The 16216-nt window shown below is 34.0% G+C and overlaps 1 protein-coding gene across 1 annotated transcript in view; it reads left to right on the forward strand.

Moving 5' to 3' along the window:
* Positions 1-16216, forward strand: part of TLK1 (tousled like kinase 1) — a 192191-nt gene that overhangs the window by 155518 nt on the left and 20457 nt on the right. Inside the window, exons 13-18 of the mRNA XM_037022905.2 lie at positions 7947-8044; positions 10173-10254; positions 13843-13934; positions 14007-14096; positions 14255-14424; positions 14711-14846. Coding sequence (XP_036878800.1) covers positions 7947-8044; positions 10173-10254; positions 13843-13934; positions 14007-14096; positions 14255-14424; positions 14711-14846 — 668 coding nt within the window. The remainder of the gene's footprint in view (positions 1-7946; positions 8045-10172; positions 10255-13842; positions 13935-14006; positions 14097-14254; positions 14425-14710; positions 14847-16216) is intronic.

The following is a 16216-nucleotide window of genomic DNA, read 5'->3' on the forward strand; positions in this document are numbered from 1 at the left end:
TGATTCTTTGTATTCAGAAGAGTTAATTTACTTGTAGCTTTCTTTGCATCTTTCTTAGAGTAGTGGGGATGCTTCCTTTTTTTTTTTCAGAAACATGCTATTTCATTTTCATTGCAGATAAAGAAGAAAAGTTTTTCTCACACACATACTCTTTCTCTAACATATTACTTTCCTTGGGTAGTCTTTTAGTGACTGTTGTATCAGTTAGTATATTTCTTTATTATTTTAGCTAATGTAGTGCTTTTCACTCTAAATTATTTTTAGTGAGCAGCAGAAAAAGCATTTTTTTTGTAAAAAGTGTAAATACCCTAACATAATTTCACTTTTTATATGGTAAAGATTTAACAAAAAAAGAACTATGTAACAAAATATATGGAGACTATATAAATTATTCCAGAAACTATTTATTTTTTAAACTTGGCTACCAGTGATTATATTCAAACTTATCTAATTATCACTTACTAAAAACTTGCAGTTGCAATAGGAGTAATTTCCTATTTTTAAAAAGTTGTTCATTTGAGGCAAAGGTATTAACCATCCTATTTTATCTACCTATGCTGAATGAAGAATCTGTGGATTTAAGGAAACTAACAAACTGTAAACCAGTTAACTTTTATGGTTGATCCTGTTTTGATACCAGTCTGATAAGCTCTAGTTAAGGGAAACAATTTTGTGATTTGAGGAGCTCTGCTAGGTTGTTATTTGTATAGTTCAGATCATTATCCTGGAATTGACTAAAACTTACATGGATGTGCTTTCCAAGGATTGCTCCTAAATTAACAAAGAACTTTCAAAAAATCTCTGAAATACCATCTTCCTTGAAATAGATTCTCTCTGTAGTTACATTACTTAAAAGGTACAAGTTACCAATCATAGTACTCTAAAATGATAAGGAAATAAGCATTTTGAGAGCTATTAGGACTAGTAACTATGTCTTACCACAAATTTGAACTCAAGTTTGTGTTGTGAACAGCATGTAGATAATATGTTGCTCTTTATTTTCTAGGATTCCAAGTTTTGTTGTCTTTTAGATCTTAAATATTTGAGTAATTGGAGAGAATGCATCTGGAAAATTGACATCTCAGTATGGAATATTAAATAATGTAGTAGGGATTGGCTTCAGTGTATGTTTGGTGTATGTGTGTGTGTGAGAGAGAGATGTTTTATAAGACCTGAATATGAGTGCCCTAAGTTTTTTGGAAAAACATAACCAATTTATAATTGAAATAGGATTAGTCAAGAACCATCAGTACCAACACAAATGTGTCTTTGCAGACCAAAGGAGTCAGCTAAACAATTTGCAGTCATCTCAATCTCTACTAAAACAAAAATCACATCCAGCATGCCACCTGACACCATTTCTTTCTCTCTCTCTCCTTTGCTCCTTGTGATGTGGCATTCATCTCTCCTTGTGCCTCCTTTCTGAAGAGAGAACAGTATAGCAACAACTCTGCCACTGAAATCCTGTTCTCTGACCAATCTTGCCATCTGCAAAGAGAAACAACCAGTAACAGGCAGCAGCATCAGTATTAATCTTCCATGATGAAATCTTTACAGGCCAAGAACAAGCACACAGCTCTTTTCTCACTCCTTCACAGTGGATCATGCAACTAGTTGAAATGGAAGACAATGGATTGTCTACAAGCCTTTTGAACAGTGGAGAATACAGGGCATTGGTTTTAGGTGAATTGACCCCCAAGTATTATTCTTGAAGTTTGATATCTCCTTTGGTCTTGCTTTCTAGAATACCATTGTTACTTGATTTATCAAATCCTTAGTATGACCACAGAGAATAAGCTGCATCTGTGACATTCCTTGTCGCTTTAGGATTAAATAAAAATATGAAAATAATGAACAGTATAATGCCAAAAGGCTTAAATCTCTAAATCTGTTTGAACATCTTTATATTCATGACCTTCATGAGAAGAAATCTTCTGGCAATTCTTCCCTGAACTAAAGTCAACCACATTTTACACTTGCTTGTCCAGAACATAACACAAGATGCCACTTGTTTAGGCAGCAGTTCTCATTGGAAGTCTGGTTAAAATGCGCTGTATACTAGAATAAGTCACGATTAAGCCACTGAAGAATGTTACAAGGTTCCTGACTTCCTGGCATGTCTGGGGAAGAAAAGAAAGAAAGTGCCAAGAGAAGTATTGGAATTCTGAGCTGGCATTTTGTCTTTACTGCTATGCCCCATTTAAAAATGAGTAGTTGAACCCTATAGATATCTGTGCTGAGAGAACCGTGGAAGTAGCTGTGGATAGGAAAGCTTCCAGTGTTTATAGTGTGCCTTCTCCTGTCATTATAGACCTACAGACGTTTTCCCAGCTCCATGTTTTCCTGTTTATAGTCATACATCTTAACTTGGTAATAGATGATGTTCATTTACCAAAATGAAAATTTAGAGGTAAAATGTCTTTTACTTCCCTGGTGTTAAATATGAATCCAGTTTTAGTATAAGCAATGGAATTTTTTTAATTTTGGAAAGAATCTTAGAAGTCTTGTTAGCCATTTGTTAGAGCAGTTTAATTAATTCAGGTTTGGAAGGTCAGAGATCACTGTTTCACAAAAAAGGAAAACAATTGCCTGTCCACTGGCCCTTCCCAGTTAGAAGTATAACTCCATGCCATAAGCAAATGCATAAAGGTAGTCTAGAAGACTAGACTCTTCTCATAGTCTATAGAAAGTTAAATCTTTTCATACTTGAGAAAAAATATCTATGGAATTCACCAAAATCCTCTAAAAGGTTAAAAGGAAGCAACAAGTGGGAGGAAGGGCTGCCACTTACCATACTGTAGTGTAAGGCATTGTACCTCTGTCCACTGGAGTTTGTTGTCCGCTCCTCTTTAGTGTTTAACATTAAGGACTTTCATCCCCCAATATAACAGTTGTAATTTCTTTTTCAAGAAGTGTACTAAATATTTAAATTTTGCCAAGCAGTTGAATTGTTATATTTATTTACTGCTGAGAAGGTAGGGTTTTGTTTTAACAGAATGTGGAAACTGAAAGAATCAAAGCCTGCCGATTTTAGCAGTTATTCTCAGTTAGTTTAAGCATGTATGTATGCACTTGAAATCATATAAAACACCATGCCCACCTCCACCTCTATTCTCCCAAAGAAAGGAATGAAGTGCAGAGAGAGGAAAACATTAAAGTTCTAAAACAATTATTTAAGCCACTTAAAGACACCTGAGGGAGATAAGCATATACTCCCATAAGTACTAACCAGCTCCTTGATAGGGGATGGGAGTGGAGGGAGCACTTACAGAGCTAGGAAAGGACACCCCCTGCGCAATTTCACAATTGTCGTCCCTTTTCTTCCTCCTGTGCTCCTCCTCAGTCTGCACAATCCTGCTCAAGCCAAAATAGGATCATGGTCAGTAGTTTCAAAACCAATGACTGTGAATTCAGACTTGCTTCATCCAGGTGCATTTTTGTTGGTTGGTTGATCCATATTTCCAATTGTTCACCTCTCTCATCATCTCTGGGACACATGAAAGCAGTATGATAGACACACTATGAGGACATGTGGAAAGGATGAATCTGAAGTAAATTCATAATGACTTTCTCCTTAATTCTTTTTTTCTTGCATTGCCCTTTCCATTAGTTTTTAATAGTGCCTTTTATTAATTTCACCTTTCACTTTCCTGGTGATAAACTTTTAGAAAGACATTATAAATATTTTGTGAAATTATAACTTAATTTGAGGACCTGGAGGCACTAACTGTTAAGGTATTGATATATTCATATTACTAAAATGAATTTGGGTCAAACTTTTTGAAACCTATTCTGAACTAGTTTTACTAGTTCCAAGTGCTGTTGAATAGGCTGTTCGAAGTGATATGCTTTTCTGTGCTTCCACTGTCTTCATAATATACCACAGAATTTTTCTTTTACCAACCTTTATCAGTTACACACAAGCTGCAAGTGATATAAATCAATAATTTCTATCTTATCTTGGCTTTATAGAAAGGCAGCTCTTTGAAATTGGGGTTTTTTGTGGGGATAACGTAATAGAGATTCAGGATTTGCTAAAGAAGTTTAAATTACTATTTCACATGTATCATTTTACATGTGAAAATGCATTTTATAACTCATTAAGCTTTATAGCTTTAATGCCTATCACACCCCATCTTTCTTTTAAGAATTGCCCTTTTAAGAATTGCCATTATGGGAAATGCTCAGAAATACCCCAGATTTGTCTAGCAGTTTTAAACTGGCATTTTACAGAGATTCTACATTATGGTAACTTATTTTTGGCTGAGAATGTTGGCCAAGGGGGTATTGAGTTGCCAGAAGAGAGTTTGATGCAAGTGAAAAACATTTCAATGCTAAACATCTGGTTAGCGACAAACCATTCTGGTTAAGTTGCTGTGGAGTTTGCCTTCCATATATGTTTTTCAAGTTAAAAATTTTGGAAGGTGGTGTGTTTTGCAGGTTAATTAAAACGATAAGGCAATATTGAGATTTCTTGTACATTTGTGTGATTGCTGTATGCTTGCTTGTACAACTTTTTTTAATATAAATAATGCAGAATATTAGAGCTTATTTTAAAAACACTGGTAAAATAGCTGTAGTGTGTATGTACTGTTAAATTGTCCATTGCTGTATCTTTTTGTTAAAACAGAAGAACCATATCCTTTTATTGTATGTGATCACCAAACCTGCCTCTCTCTTTAATTTAATCTATTCCTATTCATGTCTGTTCTATACCTTAATTGCCTACAAAAACCAGTTCTTTTCCAGAGGATACTGTTTGTTTCTATCTTCTAGACCTTCTCTGCTTTAATACTCAGCTAATGGATAATTTGAGGATTGAAACTTGGTTTTCTTACCATGCATGATGTAGCTGGTGGATTCTCTCTCTTTTTTTAGTAATATACCTACCTTTGCCATGCATTTGAGAATTCCATTTCATAATGTATTCAGGTCAGTTGTGAGCTGTCCGAAATGATTCTGAGGATGGCCCAGAGGTTAATGTCAATCTCAAGCAAAGAGAGTGTAGCCTCAGAGAATAGATCTTTAGAAATGATCTGTAGTAAAGATAAATTAGTTGCTGAGACTGTTTTATAGACTGTTGTATCCTGGGGCCAGACCTAAACTGGGCCTTTGCCCCTTTCTATAAGGAGAGGGTACTGGGCATTATTGCCCTAGCATTTGCCTAAAGTATATGTATCAGTCTGCTTGGGCTGCCATAACAAGATGCCATAGACTTGGGTGGCATAAACAAATTAATTTTTTCACATTTCTAGAGATTGAAAGCCCAAGATCAGGGTGTCCAGCCAGGGTCAGTTTCTGGTGAAGCTCTCTCCCTGGTGTGTAGACAGCTGCCTCCTCCAGTCCTCACATGGCCTTTCCTCTGGGCTCTCACAGAGAGGGGCTGAGATGAAGGGTGGTCTCTCTTCCTTCTTATAAACCCACTGATCCCACCCATCATGAGGGCCCCACCTCATGATTAATCCAACTCTAATTACTATCACATTGGGATTTAGGGTTTAAACATACAAATTTTGGGGAAATACAAACCTTTAGTCCATAACTATATGTATACTTTTCCTCAGTTGGCTTTGAGAAAAATTAGGGTTGCAGAATTATCTTCCCCTCACAAGAGTGGACACTTTAAGGTCCAAGGTATTGTGGAATACTAAATTAAAATATGGAAGATGTGAATATATTTCACTATGGAGGACTTACTCTATTTGTATGTAAGTCTTACTTATAGTTACTGCCCTTGACATTTCCTCTAAACTACCTAGGATCCAGCTTTTTAATTTTTCTTCTTAGTGCTTCTGAGATTTTTTTCCTGTAAACTTAATAGTTCAAACTAAATGAAGCTTTCCTGTGCTTTATATTAAAAGATTTTACGGGATGTATTTGTCATGTCTTTTTGAGGAAAAAGCTTGCTTAACTGACCCAGACATACATACTACTTTTTAGTAGGTGTTTATTTTGTAGTACTGGTTACTGCTATTGTATAGAGATCTGAAGAGCACCAAAAATTATTAAACAAATGTAATTATGTGTATCAACAGTCTAGCATACCACAATTTCAAATAAAAGTTAAAACATGTATTTCAGCTGGTAGTCTAGTAGGCATTTCACAGGTTTATCAGATTACTTAAAATTCCACCAGCCCTCCCAAGTGTTTAGTAGCTTCCTGCATATGTGTAATAATCAAATTAATGGCAAGTTTTGAGGCAGCAAACATTAGTAAGATGAAGAAAAAAGTTATGTGTTCTTTGTGTTCTGTGGGGTAAATGAATTTGAATTTTTCATATTCATGGGCATAACTATATGGCTGGTTTCTTATTCAACTTTATATGACTAAATTAAGACAACTAAGCTGTGGTTTGAGTATGTTCTTCCAAAGCTTTTTATTCTAGTTCCTGCACTTATAATGAATCTTCAATTATTTAATTCCCTAGGATATTACCTTATTTATTTTTCTTTAAAATTAGAGATATTTGTTACTGAAGCAACATTAAATGAGGAAGTTTCAGTTAAATCAAGACCATCTATTTAGTGTATCTATTTTAGAAAAATATCTCAAAAATTCTAGAAAGGTTTATCTTCATTTAAATGTATTTTGAAAATTCCTATTTATCACCTAATGCTTAATCTGCATTAAATGTCTCTGGAACTAGTAGTGGTTGAGTTTCATTTTTAAATAATTCAAATAGCTTTAAGGGTCAAGTGGAATACTGACAATATACTTAGATTCTGTTTTTTAATTTCTAAACATTTGTTTTTCTGTATAAAACTTCTAATATTCCTTTCAGAATAAGCCTTAGATAAAGGTGTAGGAGACTTTATACATCTGTTAATCTGCTTTGGATGAAATAATGTTTATATTTTAAAAGTAAATATCAGAATTATTAGCTTTTTGAGATAAAGGATTTTTTAAATATTAGAAAATAAATCATTAAAGGGGAAGGAGCTAATGAAATACAGAATTTTTAAATTACAATTTCAGAAATAACCCCTATTCTGTGTGGTATAGATTTACAATGGTAGTGGGTATGCATTTAGGCCAATGCAATCTGTATCAGCTTATTTACTCAACAAATATTCAAAAATATTACAAAAGTGGACATTTTGTAATTATATATTACATATAATAAATTATGTATAAGAAATATTATAAAACTTAGAACATTCCACTGAAATTTGGCATATTCTTACCCATCCTTTAGTATTCAAATTTATATTGGCAGATCAAAAAGATGTATGTGTGGTATGGGTGATTGGTGTCTAGTTTTTTAGATGTTCTAAAAATGTATTTTGAAATATGAAAAATACCAAAATTTTTGTATTAAAGGAACATTAAAATAAATTTCTTTAGGATTTGCCTAGCTCTCCTTTGATAATAAGGATCTGCCACACTTAGGCATAAAATTTTTGTTTTAGAGTCTATTTAAGATCACAGCAGGATTATGCAAAGTGAGTGGTCAAATAGTGTGTGTGTGTGTGTGTGTGTGTGCATTCCAAATGTAAGGTCTAGGAATAATTAGAGGTTCTGTCTTCTTCCTTTTTTCCTTTTTATTGTAAAATATCTTCATTTCATTTGTTTGCTACTAGTAAATTATTCCCTCTTACATTCAAGTTTGAATATATCAGGAATAAAACTTTCAGCTCATTTTGTGTTACAAGTCAGTTTCGACTATCTTGCAGTCATTTTCAGTTTAGACATTATAAAAATAGATTTCTTGTAGTACAGAATAAAACTCAGCATCTTACTGGGTATAGATTTTCATGTGGGGGATGGTTTCTTGAAGTAAGCTTTTGCCTTATTCTTTCCATCTTTCAGGCGTTGAAGAGACCAGTGGTGCTTCATCATACAGTCTACTTCTGTCACTGCAGAGAAAACTGATGCATGAGTAAAAATATCTTTTTTGTATCATAAATAAATTGAGCTTCTTATAGTCCCTTCTCTCCATTTTCAGGAAGAGGCAGAAATCCAGGCAGAACTTGAACGTTTGGAAAGAGTCAGAAATCTTCACATTCGAGAACTCAAAAGAATAAATAATGAAGATAATTCACAGTAAGTCATTATCAGTATTTCACAATTTTACATGATAAAAGTTTTTTCTCTCCTGTGGAGAGCATAAACACAGTATTTCCTTGTTTGGGGCTCCTTACCACACTCAGAAAAAGACATAAAGTCCTTCCACAGCTCAGAGGCCCTTGTAGTCGTGTGGTCTGGTTGGCCACCTCGCCACCATCTCTTCTCATCCTCCCCTCACTTGGGTGTCATAGACTTGCTGAACCTTCGCACATGTCTAGTGCAGTCAGTCCCACCCAAGGTGTCTGTGCTCGCCATTTCCTTTGCTGAAATGTCCCTTCTCTGAGTGTCTTACTCTTTATTTCACTCAACATTGTCATCTGAGAGGCCATGCCTAGGCCACCCTTTCTACTACCATAGCAGTCCTTGCCTCACTCCATTCTCTCTCTCACTATCCTTTCCTTGCTTTATTTTTTATAGCATTTATCACTATCTGGAATTATAAATTTACTTTTCAGTTATTTATTATCTGTCTCCTCTCCCTAGAATGTAAGCTACATGAGCGCAGAGACTTACTTTTGTTCTTGCTGTATCCCCAGAGCTGGCGCGTGTTAGGCAAACAGTAAATATTTGTTACAATAGTAAAGGAGACATTATTTCAACTAAAAGGGTTTCAGAAAGCCCATGTATCCAACATTATGCAAAAACTGAAGACACAGAAAAGAAGTTTAAGTTATGGTCTCTTTCCTTAATTCCTGGTTGTCAAAATAAGTGCCACAGATTTAAATGCTAAATGAATTCAAAGAAGAGAAAATACCTGTGGACATGTGGGAGCTTTGTGAAGAAAATAAAAATTAAGCAGGAAGATGGAACCTAAACAAGACACTACTTGCATTTAATCAGTGTAGAAGAGAGGAATTGTGTCTTCACACTTTTAAGACTTGTCATTTAATTTAAAGCGTCATGACCTAATGGAGTACCAGGATTGGAAGTGGCCAGTTGCTGCCAAGAAATACATCTTGCTTAAAGAAGGCCTATATATGACCATTGTGTATATGTAATTCATAAATATACAGACCATTCCAGTGTCTAAGGTGAATGAAATAATATAGTTAGGAAATAGCCTAAATTGTACCAGATGAAAATCCCAGTGAAGTAGATAGGACAAAACTAATTTACAGTTGGCTGTTCTGAAAATTATGTTCGAACTTGTTTGTGGACATGACTTAGTCCACTTGATGAAAAGTAAGTGAATTGTTACAGCTTTACATTTTGCTTTAAAACTAAGCAGAAACCTCTTATTTACAAGTTCTTCAAGAAAAGCTTGAATTATCAAGGCTATATTCAATTGATTTTGAATAAAATAGTAAGATATATTTGTGTCTGTAATTACAAAGTTATCATTGGCTTTTTTAATTTCAAGAATATACATTTTGGAACCACATTTTTCTGCTAAACCCTGTCATATATTTGCTGTTGACCTGGGCAAGTTATTTAACCTTTCTGTGCAAGTTAGAGATCAAGTGCCCTCATCTGTAAAATAGAGCAGCAGGGCCTACTTTATAGGGTTGGGTGAGAGCTAATACGTGGTAAAGTGTAATACATAGCAGGTTCAATAAATGTTAAGTAGTAAAAGTAGTATTGTCTTCTATTTTTTTTTAAGTTGTTTTAAAAGCTTTCCTTTTTAAATTGGGAATTAAAGTTTTATTTATAGAAGTACAGAGACAGTAACGTTTAATCATGGATGAAGGCTAATGTTTAACTATAATTATTTTTAATCATATGTCAGTACTACTGTAAAATCTTGATTAACTGTAACTCCCAATATAAAAGTATATTTTTCCAAGAGAAGCAATTGCTGCTGAGTAAATATGGGTTTTCATAAAGCTCTCGGCAGTACAATAGTTGGCAGGTCTTAATCAGAGTGCTGTAATTAATTGGTCATTGAATCTGAATATTCAGCTATAAAGGTTAAGCTTTGTGAACACCAAAGTGTTAAGATGGGTGATAGTCATACAGGTAGACAAAAAAGTTTAGAATGGAATTTGAAATTACAGTAGAGTAACCAATAAAAAATTAGGATTAAAATAAAGTGGAACTTTATTGTGGAAGGGACCTTGTTGTATGTGTTTTCATGTGCCTAAGTGTTTTTTTTCCCTGCCCTAAGGTTCAAAGATCACCCAACGTTAAATGAAAGATATTTGTTACTTCATCTGCTTGGTAGAGGTGGCTTTAGTGAAGTATATAAGGTAATGTATATTTTTCCATTCTTCACGCTAATGTAGCAAAGATACAGGTAGTACTTGTCTTTTGTTGTTTGACTTTATGATTTTTTGACTGATTTTATGTACTCTCCTTACAAAATAGAGTTTGTGGTGGCTTATGTTATTTTATGTCAAGAGTCTGGAGAATACCCTTGTACCTGTACAGTGCCTCTGATATTTGGTACCTAGTAGTTAACCATTTGCTAGTCTGATACAAATAACAACAGCCATTAGAATCAAGATAGGCATGCAGCCATTTAATATACAACATTTATAGAAAGATTATACCTCCTAAGTTAAACTTGTTCTGGATTTACCCAAATTTTGACCTTTTTTAAGGCCACTGTTTCTCAAATGCATATGCATAAATGTAAAAGTTTTTATTCACTTCTTTCACATCATATTCTTTCTGTCCAGCCTTTAAATATTGGTGTTACTAAGATCTCTTACATTCTATATTCTCCCTTTCAGATATATCCCCTCCCATTCATTGAGTTATCTATTTGATTTCTGAATACATATCCCATAATTTTTCCCAGAGTCGGACTATAATCGAGGTTGTCTTCAATAAACCAAGAAGGCATACCCCTTGTCTCATTGAGCAGAGAGGAATTATAATAATAATCTAATAATCATCTGCATATATGTGAATATATACAGATATATATACACATACCTAGCCCACACTTGCTATTTGAGTTTCATACCAGTTGTTACACATGACAGTCTTATTTGCCTCACATGCTTCATAGGCACTGCAGGCTCACATCCAAAATAGAAGTTAGCCTTCTCTTCCCTTTCTTCTACTTCCTACTTCATTACATAGCATTCCCTCAAAGTGAAAAATATAAAAGCCATCCTTCACCCCACCTTTCCCTTGGCTCCCTTCCCTCAACATAACAGTCCCTGGTGCCTGCTGTTATTAATGTCATTGAGCTCTCCTAAACCCAGCCATGACCCTTCTCTCTCTCTCAGCTCAAGGCCTCATTGTCTCTTACTTACATTGCCATCCACACCTCTTATCTGATTGCCTTCTTTTGGACATTGAGTTTCTCCAGTTCATGTTATGTATGCTGCAGCTAGAGTGGCCTTTTTATAAAATACAATCTGATCATCTTACAACTCTGCTCATAAGCCCTAGTGGGTTCCCATTTGCTTAGTTAGGAGGCAGTCACACTGAAAGTTATATTCTCACCCTAGAAGACTTCCCTCTTGGTTTGCTTTTTCTAAGTCTGTGCTTTATTATATATTATACATTTAGTGGTTAAATGCCTGGGTTCTGAGGCCAGAGTTTGAATCCTAATTCTGACTGCTGTTTACTAACTGTATAAACTTGGACTTCTCACCATTCTCTGCCTCACTGTCTTCATCTGGGAATAACAGTACCTACACCATAGAATTATTGTAATGATCAAATGAGCCTTCCCAGGTAAAGAATATTGGTGCTTAGTAAATGGAGGCTCATCAGATTATTATTAGAATTCCTCTCTGCTCAATGAGACAAGGGGTATGCCTTCTTGGTTTATTGAAGACAACCTGGATTGTAGTCCAACTCTGGGAAAAATTATGGGATATGTATTCAGAGATCAGCTCTGATCTTGGTTGACCATGAACTGTTGTTTTTGTTTTGGTAACTTAGACAAGCCTTAAATATCACAGGCCTCACCTTCCTTCACCCATCAGGAGTGATTTGTGAGTTCTCTTCCAATTCCAATTCTCTGATTCTAATGGTAGTTCTTCCTCAAGTACATAATGGTTGTTGAAGTATGCTTCCCCCAGCCATAAGGCAGAAAAGATCATAAATTGCTCACTGTATCTAAAGATCTCTGAAAGTAGTCAGATGGCATTAGCTCAGCTTAAAAGTTGCCTCACTTTTGAGCCTATTAATAGTTTTCATGACCACCTTCTGGCATTGCCCAATATTTCCACTGTTTTTAGCCCCACACATAGGGGCTAAAAAGAGCTTTTCTTTGTGAGGAAAAGGCTTTATATAGAAGTTAGAAAATGCAGATTGGTGCCTATCACCTTGGACCTTCAGTGATGGTCTAGGTGATAATAACAGCAGGCTCCAGCCCCTTCAGGGCCCTTTCATGGTTGTCAGGTCCATTGGAAAACAAAGCAGCAGATTATAATAAAAAAAACACAGACTTTTATCTATATCAAAATGGAAAATATTGAATCAGTTGTTCAGTGATTGCCATATTAGCATTATGGGAAGGTACACATTACTCACCTAATCTTGAGAGAAAGATGTGTCATATATAATTATTATAGTCAATATACACAAATAACTTCCTATTAATATATTTAACATTTTATTGTCTTCTATTATCCTTTATTATGACTGCCTTTGAATTTTAGACCCTATGCTTTTTTGCTTTCTCTCATATGAACACTTATTTTTATTTTCTATTTCTTAAAACTTAATTTTTAATAATATGATTAGCTGATTTTTATTAGATTTTTACTGTGAATCGTGTATTATTCTAAACATTTTATATGTTTCACCTTACTTAATCCTCTCATCAACCCAAAGTTTATAAAAGAAACTGAGATTGAGAAAGTATTAGTAGCACAAAGTTATGCAGCTAATAAGTTCTTCTGACTCCAAAGTGAATATTCTTAATTACTGCATCCTGTATTATTCCTGACCTGATGCTTTTATAATGCTGTGACAAGCAGTTAACCCCAACTACTTATTTTTAGGTTAAATTGATGGGGGAAATGAGGGCTGTCTTCCTAATAAATGTCAACTTTTAAGTGTTTTCTTAAAGGGGCACCTTCATATATAAATCACAGTGGAACCTAAATTACTGAGTCTTTCTTCAATGACATTCAGTGTTTTAAAAAAACATTTATAAATCACCTGAAGCATTAAAAGAATACTGATCATTATTTTTTTATTTGACAACTAAGATGGTGATTTGAAGAAACCAGTATAAGATTTTTTTTTTTTAGATAACCAGGGAAAGTTGGATATTAGATGAGATTAAAGAATTATTGATATAGTTGGGTGTGGTAATGATAATAAATATGGTTAATGGTTATGGTTATGTTTGAACAGTTTCATAATCAAAGTTCAGGATTTTTTTTTAAACAGGAAATTGTTATGAACTTGTTCACTTTCAAAGTAGTAAAAAAGAAAAAAAAAAAGGTGTTCCTAGGATAAGATAGAGAAAAAAGGTTTGCTTTTTCCAACCTTCAAAAAAAAGTATTACAGCCATCCATTTTCCTAGCTGCTTACTGCTACTGTCAGCATAGAGGAGCAGGTCCATATTAAAAACAAGTAATAGCTTTATTGTTTTTATTTAGTACATTGGCATTTATAAAACTTGAATGTGAAAATTCCATTAAAGCTTTCTCTGTTTTAGCACTGCGGAATTTGTATCTCGTTTCTGAAAATAAATATGTCATTGAACTATATATAATCTTAGCAGAGATGATCACCAAAATTGAGGTGTATTATTCAGGTCTAATTCTGTATTATTGCAAAAATTATCACCAAGTTTTCTTTAATCTCCTCAGCTATGCAGTTTATCTTTGGTTCTAACTCTACTATCACTTGAATCCTAGGCTTTTGACCTCTATGAACAAAGATACGCTGCTGTAAAGATACATCAGCTTAATAAAAGCTGGAGGGATGAGAAGAAGGAAAACTACCACAAGTAAGTACTTTATGGTTTTTATCAACTGAAAACATATTTAATAGAGGATTAATATATTCTTTCTTCCCATAGACATGCCTGCAGAGAGTATAGAATACACAAAGAACTGGATCACCCCAGAATAGTTAAACTCTATGATTATTTTTCCTTGGATACAGATACGTAAGTGAATTTGAGGATTTAATTTTTAAGAAAAGATATGTTTGCTTTTGCAACATCTTTTGATGATCTGTGCTGATGATCTAAATATTCTTGATTTCTACATTGTGATTCAAAATTGGATATTTTATGTCTAATTATTTTTTATTTCTCCATTGTAGGTTTTGTACAGTGTTAGAATACTGTGAAGGCAATGACTTGGATTTCTATCTGAAGCAACATAAATTAATGTCAGAGAAAGAAGCTAGGTCTATTGTAATGCAAATTGTAAATGCACTAAGATATCTCAATGAAATCAAACCCCCTATTATACATTATGATCTTAAGCCAGGTAATTAATAAAATATGTCTAAATAATTTTTTTAAGCTCTAAATAAAAGTCATATTTTATTGTTATCTGAGAACATGTTTCTGGATTTAGTTCTTTAAAGTCCATGGAATACTAATAGAGTTTAAAGTGTTTTTATTGTTTCACTACATTTTAAAATTACATTTTAATTATATTTAAATTTTTTAATACATATTCTAAATACATATTTACTTCCCAAAGGTCAGCTTAAGTTGTAAAGATAATATTTTCCATCTATCATTTAAAGAACCTTACATTTTGTTCTTAGGAAACATCCTTCTGGTAGATGGAACAGCATGTGGAGAAATCAAAATTACTGATTTTGGTCTATCCAAGATTATGGATGATGATAGCTATGGTGTAGATGGAATGGATCTAACTTCCCAAGGGGCAGGCACTTACTGGTAAATGTATTACTTAAAATATCAAAATTGTCTAGTGCTCAGTCTTTTCTGTGAGAGTTTGATGTGTATTGTCATGTATCTTTGAGATTACTGTGTTGAGGGCACTGATATGAAGGCTTGGAATCAAGTGGGAGACAGTATCATCAGTCCTTTTTTCTCATTGCTCATAACCATTAAGTATCAGAAAACTGGAGGATAATGGCTTGGCATTAGCAAGTGACTCCATTACCGACCAGCCAGAAACTCCTAAAATGGAGAATTCAATTGATTTTCTTCTACACGTTATAAAGATGGATAAAAATACATAAATATAACATCTTAATTATTATAACAATAACCGTAAGCATCAAGCCCTCTTTATAGAGGGTTTGTGGTTACAGTTTTTGTTGGAGATAGATGTTTCTTGATCATGGTTGGGAGAGAAATATATCATGTTCTTGGTCTTTGGACTTGACTCTGAAAAATCCCTTTTAATGACTTCATATATAGAGATATTTCTAAATAAAACTGTAGATTCACATTGAATGTCATTCCTTTCATAGTACTGAGGTGTTGATAAAAATTACTTCAGTATGAATTTTCAAACTTACCAAATTCATCAAAGTACAGAACGTAGACTACAAAACTTCAAAACCAACTAATTTTAAGAATAAATTAGTTTAGCAGAATTTTGATTGGAGAGATAACTGTACTCAACTTCATTGAACAGGATAATGACTACAAACATAAATGTGACATTTGGATTTCCAGAACACTCTTTACACAGTTAGTAGTTACATAAGTTCTTTACATATAAAAACTAGTTCCATAACTGCCACAGGTCTATATGGACTTAACTTTTCATGAACAGGGATTAAAAGAATACATGTACATAACTAAAGTTTCAAGTTTTTCCTGTGGCATTTCCTAGGAATATGAGTAATATGGATTTTTTCCCCCATACTTAAAGAACATTATCATTCAAACTAGTAAGCTCCTAAAAATCAGTATTCTAAGTCAGTGGTCTTCAGACTTTTTATTTTAGCAGTAAGTCTCCTTTTTTCACAACAAAACCTTAGAATTCTAATAAATAAAACCAACAAAAAATAATCCTGGACTCTATAGAAGACAGCTTGAAAACTATGTTCTAAACAGCACATCTGCAGACACTCCCTCGGTCTTGTTTCCCTTTCGCTCTGGCCTCACTGGTGTAGGACAGCAAGGAAATTTCCTCTGACAGGCGGGCCTGGGCTGGGAAGCTTATGTTAGGGAGCTATGCAGAAAAGAGTTGTGGAACTTCATATAGCAACATGGAGTGTATTTCTCAGAAATGATTTTCTTATAAATGCTTAATTTTTTACAGTCTTTAGTTTTTTAGCTGTGTATTTGGT

This window comes from Manis javanica, chromosome 12, assembly GCF_040802235.1.
Source record: "Manis javanica isolate MJ-LG chromosome 12, MJ_LKY, whole genome shotgun sequence".
NCBI classification, from domain to species: Eukaryota; Metazoa; Chordata; class Mammalia; order Pholidota; family Manidae; genus Manis; species Manis javanica.